The sequence below is a fragment of the Trichoplax adhaerens genome, genomic scaffold (genome assembly GCF_000150275.1).
Source record: "Trichoplax adhaerens TRIADscaffold_22 genomic scaffold, whole genome shotgun sequence".
Lineage (NCBI taxonomy): Eukaryota > Metazoa > Placozoa > Uniplacotomia > Trichoplacea > Trichoplacidae > Trichoplax > Trichoplax adhaerens.
The window spans coordinates 304661-314797 of record NW_002060963.1 but is presented as its reverse complement, the minus strand read 5'-3'; the positions used below and the strand labels follow the sequence as shown (position 1 = coordinate 314797).

General features: G+C 30.9%; 2 protein-coding genes across 2 annotated transcripts; both read right to left on the bottom strand.

Moving 5' to 3' along the window:
- Nucleotides 1–3676: 3676 nt before the first annotated feature.
- Nucleotides 3677–4952, bottom strand: TRIADDRAFT_61228 (uncharacterized protein; the record flags this gene model as incomplete). Its single annotated transcript, XM_002117156.1, has 3 exons — nucleotides 3677–3775; nucleotides 4061–4309; nucleotides 4788–4952. 3 exons carry the CDS (start codon nucleotides 4950–4952, stop codon nucleotides 3677–3679), a joined length of 513 nt encoding a protein of 170 aa, XP_002117192.1.
- Nucleotides 4953–6551: 1599 nt separating this feature from the next.
- On the bottom strand, nucleotides 6552–9873 carry TRIADDRAFT_61227 (uncharacterized protein; the record flags this gene model as incomplete). Its single annotated transcript, XM_002117155.1, has 3 exons — nucleotides 6552–7638; nucleotides 9592–9663; nucleotides 9854–9873. 3 exons carry the CDS (start codon nucleotides 9871–9873, stop codon nucleotides 6552–6554), a joined length of 1179 nt encoding a protein of 392 aa, XP_002117191.1.
- Between the last annotated feature and the right edge of the window lie 264 nt (nucleotides 9874–10137).

Genomic DNA, 10137 nt, shown 5'->3' with positions numbered 1-10137 from the left:
CATCAGATTTAGTCATAAAAATAACATTCTAACTACTTAATCGCCTTAACAATCAACACAACCTCTGCCAATTTCCACCTTATTTTCCATTTTCTAACTAAACTTTCCTAATGTGATTTTCAAGTTACGTCATAAAATTCCAAAGTTTCAAATTCATAACAAAAAGTTCAAATTTCAAAAATCAACTCTTACGATATTTTTCATAAACTAAACTCCAAAAATTACAACAGAAAAATTATATCAGACATAAATTGAAACAGGAAAATTATATCGGACATAAATCCAACCGGCTCCGGAATCCGAATCCGAAAAATTCGGTTTTTCTAAAGATCACAGTAATCGCTTATCAAAAAAATTTATATGACTATTACGACTACTTTTCTGACATTAGTATCGCTGAGTATTGACAGTTGATGTTTTAGCGTCAGATTGTACTGTAACTATACGATTATAGACTGCATTACAGTACTTTATCGTCATGTTATAAATCCCCTTTCTCTAAGGATAGGATTTTGATACTAAGTCAAATTCCTTTACAATTTGAATAGACGATCAAACGCCCTTTCTTTAGATTAGGCAATTGCTGTAGGGCTACTTCTATAGTAATCTATATAATATTTTGTAAAATAATGAAGAAGAAAAGATGGTGACATGATGATTTGGTAGGGTAAAACTTGAAGACACTATCACTTTCTAGGTATTTTCTATAGTAAAATAATACTAGTTACATACTAAAAGCTACAAAGGACTCTACTTTTAGTCCTTTACTACAACTGTAATTTGTAGAAAATTCGCTAATCGTCTACCGTAGCAGCAAAGTCTGCTAGAACGCAGACTAACAGAAGATGCGTAGAAAAGAATGAGTTTATTTCTCTTTTTTTGCCTATTTACAATATGCTCATATACTTACTACAATTTACAAGTAGATTATAGTAACATATCTACAATATCAATTATCATTATGTCTTGGAACAGGATATTCATTGTGTTAAATGTGCTATTATTGCGGTGATACCTTACCGTTAAGATAATGGAATAGTATATTAGTGGATAATAACCATATTTGTAGTGTTTGGAAAAATTTATTGATAAAAAATCTGTGTAATAAGGAACATCTCGGTTCGAGATATCTCTCTTGACGATCTTTCGTATTTGCTTTTTATTTCTCTTATGTAATAATGATAATTATAATAATATTATTATATTCTATTATTTTGCCGTGGGTCCAGCTTCAATCTATCTGGAGTAATAATAATACTTTTGTTACTTGCAAGATAGACGGTTCCTATATAAACGGGAACATTTGAGTTTAGTAGTGTACGTGAAAAAGCTGTAGATGCGTCTATACTAACAAAAGTTCTATCTTTACGATACTTCGATGACTGTATTTAATGTGTAGTAAAAGAATGTTTAAGTCAGTAGTTACTAATAGACATTACTTTACCTTTCTTTATCGCAAAGTATAAATTGGAACAGCTATCTAAGACTAAACTCAAAGATGATAGTTTCAAAGCAGAAATAGATGTCTCCATTTAGTCATCAAATGAGCATGTAGACATACCTAATAATAAGCTGATTATGCGCAAAATAAGGTAGAGTGCTGCTACGCTGATTGCAGATGTAAGGACTGCGGAGAGTATAAAAGCAAGAGATATTAGATTATCTGATTGTTCTTTCTAGAAGTCTTTCAGTAGTTGTATTCAGCTAGAGTAGAGCTGTGTGTAGCTAGTCTTTGTATTTGATCTAATAAAGTTCTAATTTTCTACAACTTTGGAATTTTCGTGATCGGATTTTATCACCGGAGCTATAAGTAAAAAATTATAGCAAAACTTTGTAGAATGGCAAACCATAAACATTAACGGGTATCTTATCACATCATATACACTACTACTTTGTGATATACAAAATGCGATATAAACCCATTGCATTAGCTGTATTATCTAAGACCCAATCTCAACTATTACAGTTTGCTTTCAAGTTGAAATATGGGCTTGTATTTTAATAGTTAAACTACTATATATAGCTTCCAAAAATTACACACGCTAAATTAAGCATGCTAAACCAATTGGGAAATTCTGTTTCGTAGCATTATGTTAAAGAGTTTTTGTATCTAACCTATTACGATTAGACTAATTTTTAAATTATCATCAAGATAAAAACAAAGATCCTATCAATACTCCATTACAATTCTCCTTTTGTAAGGTTTTTTGTATCACAGAAAGATCACTAGAGCTAGGGCCCTGAAATAAGCTGTATTATAGGTGTTATAAAATCTTATTTACTAGGTATGATATCATAGGGCTAGCGTAGCAATAGAATGCTTATAACTGATTGTAAATCATTCTATCCACTAGCAACTATTAATGTTACTTTTGTGTAGCTGTTGTAACATAGGTTCTGTAATAGGTTCTGTAAGATAACGTATCTAGAAATGTGTTCATATTAAATTATCTATGACGTTTTACATGCTTTTAATAGACAATTGCTTAGTTTTTTAATATCTACAAACTGACAATTAATATTTATGTAGATTTACTATAAATTGGCTGACTTTTTCAATAATGCTTGGCCTCAGCTTTGTCTAACGAGAGACTAGTGGCGCTGTTGTTCCTCCTATCGATAGCAGATCGCTCGAATTTAAAGTTATAGTGTCAGGGAGGATAACCCCGACAGAAGGTTCGTAGTTGTAGATTTCTATAATAGTTATATTTTTCCTGTGCATAACTTTCGGTTTGCAATAATAGCACATTCACCAAAGCATAAAATTTGCAGCAAAGACCTGAGTGGACTAGTGGTATCAAGAATATTACATTTAAACGTTAGAATAGTCGAGTACTGTCAATGAACAGTTTTAGAAACGATAGTTGTAGCCTTAAGTGAGAATACAAGATGCCTCGATAGGTGGCATCAAAGTCCCTACAAGCACAACAGAAGCATATAAAGATTTTATTGATGTGCACTAGTTTAAATTTTATCGGTAGACTAGGTTTAAGAAGGAGACGAGAACATCACACACGTAAAATTTTTATATGAGAGCTTCAAAATTGAAAGAACGAAGTTTATTAGCAAGAGAATCACGATTCAAATTGATTTCAATGCCGTTACACGTATATCAATGCTAACTTTATATTATTACTGGGATATGTATTTATCAGGTACCAGACGATAAATGTAATTAAATGTTCCTATCATAGACTCTTGAAATTAATTAAGGCAGCAAAAAATTACTCGCAAGCAATACATTCATTTCTATGTTTTTTTGGAAATTACGAACTTATCGGGGAAGTTACAAGAGCTTTCCAGGTCATTCATCACTGACCTTATCCTACGCTGACTGAACAATATTAGCCGAAAGGTAAAGGACAATACTTACTTTCTAAAATTATTATAGTAAAATTACTATGATAAATACAACCGTTTACGGAACAGAAATCTACCAGTGTATTCAGACATTGGTCAAATATCCATAACACTATAGATTTAATGAGCTACTCTCATTGTTAAAGCTATATTTAAAAAAAGCACAAACTCGAGTCACAAGTTACTTTCATCATTCTTACTGAGTTCGATTTTCTATTTTAATTTTCAGGCTATTATGTCATCAGGGATTTATTATTGGGAATGATTAATTCACACTATTCGGTACACTTAGTGATGAGTAGGCTATGAAATCCTTTTAGTCACCACTAGTAATGGCCCATAGATCAGCTAAAATTTGCTTTGGTTCTCTATTTTCCTGTAATTGATCATCGATGGCATCTTTGACAATACGTAACTAAAAATTTGATAAATGTTTTACTAGATTAATGAACATCAAAGAATCTATTATAGTTTCGTAATATTGTTGGCATTTACATCAATCACTATATGTCAATACAGCTAGTTATGCACAGACATACGAGTATAATATAACAGTTTACGATAGTGATTACTGTTTTACTACCTTACAATATGCTTGTGTTACTCAAGGTTTAGTTATATCATTACTGCTTTCGCTAAGCACTTGTCGCTAGAAGTCAACTACGTACAGTTAATGCAGTTTATTAAAGTAGATACTTACTTTTTCGTTTACCGATCTCCAAGATTCAATACCTTCGCTAGCTTGCATCACTTTATCTGGTTGCAATTGGCTCTCATTGATTTGATCGATTTGCGTTTGGCAGTATGAACTTAATTCATTGCACAATAATGCAAAGTCAGAAATATCTGTTTTCATTAATTGACGGTATCGATTTCTGTACTTTTCATGAAGATCGTTTTTAAATATCGTCGTATTTGAAAATTTGCCTAATAAGGCGGTAATCGGTTCCTAGATATATAAATTTAAACAAGTAATAAGTTATCAGTTATATCATAACTTTTCGATAAAGGATAGATAGTACCGATATAAATAGTAATAGAAATTCGACTAGTTCGTAATAAGGATGAAATTCGAATGACCAGAATTGTTCTCTGAAATTTATTGACTACAAATAATTTTTAGTAGCGATACAGTATTTCTGCATTGTATTTGAGAGGAAAGCGATATTCATGAATCTATAAATTTCTAATTCTAAATTTATTTTATAAGTAGATTAATCATAGTAAGAATTATTTAATGACCCATTCTTATATTGATTAATACCATTGGCATAGACTACACTCAAGTAAATCAATGAAGATATTAGTTTTGTAGGCAAACCATGCACAAATTATAGGCATGGTTAAAATAAACTAATAGAACTTAAATATTTCAGAATTGTTGTATTATCGTTAGAATATCTGTCTTTAAATATGCTATTACGTACCTTCGGCGAAATAAGTAGAATAACAGCATCGGTATTTATTGATCCATGGACTATATTATTCAGGTGCAAAGATTGAATTGCTTGTATAATATTCATACTAATTTGCAGAATCCGATGTGATGTCAGGTAATCGGATTGCAAACGGATGGAATTGCTCAGAAGCATAATGTCATTGGCGTCTGCTGTAAAACAAGTTATACTGCGAAAAAAGGATATATCTTGTAAATATACCTGTATAAATACAGAATGTACATACCTTGTGAAAGCTAAAAAAACACGACCTACAATTTATCCGCAAATAGCTTCTTGCCACCATCTATTTCGATTCTACATTCATTTCCTTTACAGTACCACAAACAACCCATAACATTCTTTAATTTACAGTCTTTTGATTTGATGTATGTATAAAATGATATCTCTTTTTCCCAAGGTAAGTTATCTTTTGCGTTATAAAGCTGCAGCCACCCCAAATTATTCACTCCATAATTATGAGGTAATTCGACTTTAATGTAAACCTTGTATCAAAGTTAAATATTCGTAAGAGCTTTTCGCGAATCTCACTTAACATAATTGTTCTATACTACAGGTGTGTCACAAACCATCTTCGTGACAAGGACAACGTAAAACAAATCTCTAAATTACTATAGTCTCCGGGATTCAGTATCCCTACTTACAAGAATTAAGACGCCTTTGATTCTACGTTAAACTCAACTAGATAATTGAGAACTGCTTTATTCAACTATTTGACGGGCTTATATACCCTTCTACAGCAGCTAACATTCACAAGTCATCTTATAAAAATATTTGGGTGAGAACATCTACTAACTAGTTTTTCACAGTCGGACTACAATATGTTCATCCACAGAATCATTTCTGTACACATTACAGCACAGCATTAAATTTACTGTAACACATTTATAATTAGAGTAATTCCTATTGTAAGGAACTAGATGTAATATATTATTACTACATTATATTAACCAAATTTAGATAGCTATTTCTTCACGGTAGTTCGTACCGTGACACGGTGATAGATAATATTTATCACAGTAAATAAATGATATGTCTATACCGTTTAAAAATCTTAGCAAAATATAACGTAATTTAATAATTTTAGCTATTGTGCTAGCCACGTAAACGTTAGACTAATTGGATTTATAATTCATTAATTAATTAATTTATAAGAAATTATTTCTTACTGATGAAATTGCATCTCCCTTAAATATTATTATAGTGTACTCTAGAATTTACGTCATAAAAAAGACCTAGTTATGCCATGCAATCGCCTTATGCACTTGTTTCGCTCATTGCAAGAATATCATAACGATACTTTCGATCTAACAATAGTCATTATACGGAGTAAAGTACAGTAAATGCTATTGATCCAGTTTAGATTGTGCAACAGTTAAAGCGAGTATTGGACATAAGAAGTTTATGATTGTGTTGGATATTGCTGAAAGATTTTAAAATTAGCCCTGCCAAGCCAAGATAGTTGATAATTTTCAATAAAGATAACAAATCTTATAAAAAGGATTACCTTAGATAGTTCAGGGTTACTGGAGAGTGCAATGACAAGTGATGGATGAATCGAGCCGGTATAAATATCTAGATGGAAATTGCCTTTGTGTTATTTAAATAAAGCATACACATCATCGAAACAACGCGTAAATATAATCGTTATGTACTGCTTACTTGTTGTTAAGATATATGTTACTACTTAACGGTTAAAGAACTCTCATTTAATAAGGTATCAGAGTACATTAATCACTTTAATTTAGAAATAAGCCTTAACTCACTCCCTTGTAGTTGACTGCCTTGATTTGACTTACGAATTGATCGAAAGAATGTTAAACATGAACAGCAATTTAACTTTCCAATAGCTAAGTTAATGTAATCGATAAAAGTAGTTGTAAAGAGCGTATAAATGATCGGATTAATACATGAATTTAGTGGCAATGATAGCACAGCGATAAATGGTAGTGAATGCGTGTCTAATCCAAAACCAAAACCTCGAATTAATACTATATATAATGGTAGCCAACATATTAAATCCGTTGCTACGATAGTAATCATTTTAGCGCGAATAATTTTATCATTCTTTGATAAACGTCTATGAGCTTCTTTACGTGAATTTGCTAATGTCGATAGAATTGCGACATACATGATTGCAATAAAAATCCAAACGACGAAGGTTAATCCAGCATAACATAATAACCATGTTAATAAATATGGGTTATTAAAATTACCAGGTAAGCATGCACTATTGCTAGAATATAGACGATTAATTGACGGTTGATTAATACTATAAATAATTGGTAATCCAACAAATGCGATTGATATTAACCAAAGAATCACCAATGCTAGGGTAGTAGTTTTAGCAGATAAGCGATAATTTTGAAAAGGATAAACTAGGTGCAGATAACGATCAAGAGTTATTAGAAAGAGCACAAATGTCGACATTAAGCTCGATAATGAGATACAAAACGAGGCCGTTAGACATGGTACACTACGTAGCCATTCTTGAAAAATTTCATAATAACGGTTTGCATAATATACATTGGCTGATGCTATGATAATTAGGTAGATACCCATGATAAAATCCGCAGCCGATAAGTTAATTAATAACATTTCTACTATTCCAAGTTTTTTAGAAGATTTTTTTTGAGAATGCCACCTTATAGAAACTGTGTTACCAACGACTGAAATTATACCAATTACCCAGATAAATACACGCAATAAATCATGCGCCAAAATATTATAGCACGTAGATAGGCTAAATTGATTCGGATTTGGTCTGCATACAATTACTGAGGATGGCGCAACGCAACATAAGTATTCACGTGTCGAATGTCTATAGTTAATAGATGAAGGACAATTTAAATTAGAAGGATATAGGTACTTCAATGCTATATTACCGGTGACAAAACGTTTTATAGATTAAATAAATTATTAAAATCTATGAATTAAAAATAGAATATATTGATTTAAATATCCATTTAGAAATAATTAATTGCGTGAACTCAACATCTAGCATAAGCTGATGAATAGACTTCCAGCAAGTAGAGAGTAGCACTAACTTTCAGGGAAATTTATGCTCATGGTTTTGTTATAGCATCTAGGGGAAAATATGGGAATTTTTACTTTCCATGCTATAGTGCTAATACATTCGTAAAGTGGTTTTGTGCTAAAATACGTAAGTAAATTTATTCTGTTTTAAATATTTTATTTAGCATATAACTACTTCAAAATACACCATGAAATCGATGCCCTGTCTTATCATTATTTTAATTTATTAATAGATAAATTTTTAGATGCAGGTGTTACAGAGTAACTTTTGCGTAACTGTCGTAACATAGATTCCATTAAAAATTCATCTAGAAATGTATTTACATCAATTTGTCTATGACTTTTACATATTTTAATAGATAGCTACGTAGCTTTATAGTATTATCTATAAACTGATAATTGATGTTTATGTCGATTACTATAAATTGAACGATTTTTCAACAAAGTTTGGGTTCAGTATGTCTAATACAGACAAGTTGCGCTATTGTTCCTCTTGACGATAGAAGATCGTCAATACTTAGTTATACTGTAAGTAAATTTCAGGGAGGGCAAACCTGATATTAGACTCGTAGTATAATTCCTATAACAGGGCAACATTTTTCCTTGTTGCAAATTTCTATTTGTAACGGCATAACTTAGCGAAATAGACAAAATTTGATTGCAGAGATGACTAGTAGTAACGTAATATAGTATACCGTACGAGATAGACCATAATTAAATAGTCTCGAAGCAATAGGTTTGCATCGAAAATGTTACATAACTTGAAAAAATAATAGGTAATACATAATTATGACTGTAGAACATACTTATCTAATAAGATTTCATAAAATCTTGTGATCTTGAATTTTGTAATTACTTTAGATTAGACTTATAATTAAGATATGATAAACCTTTATTTACGTGGCCTTTACACTAACGTTTCTAGCTGTAAAACGTTCTCAAAAAATTTAGATCCGGCTTAGCCTAATTAGAGAAACCTCTCAAATTCTTATAATTGTAATATACTTGTAATTCAAATATGGAATGTCAACAATGTACACCGAGTAATGAATTATAACGTGTAATAAATAAAAATAAAGTAATAAGAAATCTTGAAATCGTATTTGCTATGCTTGAAATGTAATGTAAACCAAGTATCTTATCTGAGTAAGGATTTGAGTAATAACGTTTATTTAGAGTCTATACTGAGTAATACATAATATACAATGTTGCAGATCTCCGGGCTCAGGACCTACTTTTAGAAGACTAGCGAATTTTCTCATATACTGTATTTGTTTACATCGCGAGGATCGTAAACAATAACAATCGTAGCCGATCTTAATTCTAGAATAGGTTTTTGTGTCACGGTGAAATCTATATGATTTACTATAGTTTCCGTAGTCAACTTATTTATCTTATCTTAATATGAGTATTGCTTCATAAACATCGCACTAAATTTAACAAAGAAGTAAATATATGATCACATTAACTCTATTGCATAAACAACTAGTATTGATATAAATTACATAGCCCGCATACGTACTTTCATTTGCAAGATGCAAGGCTAGTGAACATATCTCCAAGTCTAATAACACTAAGCTACTTCTTTACTTGTACATGAATGAACGTACAAAAATCTTAAATGTATTCTATGTCAAACAACTAAATGAAAACATCTTCTCTTTAAGTCATCCCTCTGTCATTGATGTTATATCGAACTACATAAAAATAGGAGATTTTAGTATATATGTGTACTTACATGCTTCGAATGCCTGCTACACCACCGAAAGAGCGGTAATTAAAACTTATTAACGGATTATCTTTCAAAGCCCTGCGAAAGAATCATGAAAACGAAATAAGAATTTAATTTTTACTACTAGCAGTATCTCAGATACTGTGGATATCTGAAATCTCCTTTACTTCTTATGCCAATTTTAATTATCTTTTGAGATCTAGCCTTAATTTTAATTGTTGTACATGTAATTAAAATTAGTCATCACAGTTCGTAAAATTGTACTTACAGGTTATTCAGGTCAGGCATACTCCAAAAACAATAGCTATCTAACTTTTCGATGTTATTGCTATTGAGATTTCTATTAATTTTAAAATTCAGTTATTATTTCATGTTCATAGAATGTATCTTTCAAATATTTCATAGGCGTTAATAATTATAATGTATCAAACATTGTAAAAATCTAATATTAGCTTAAAATTAACCATGAATTAGGCATAAAATTAAATAGTTGCCTAGGCTATCAACAAAATATAAGACACTAGTTGTTACAAGCTGACATTGGTAACGAGA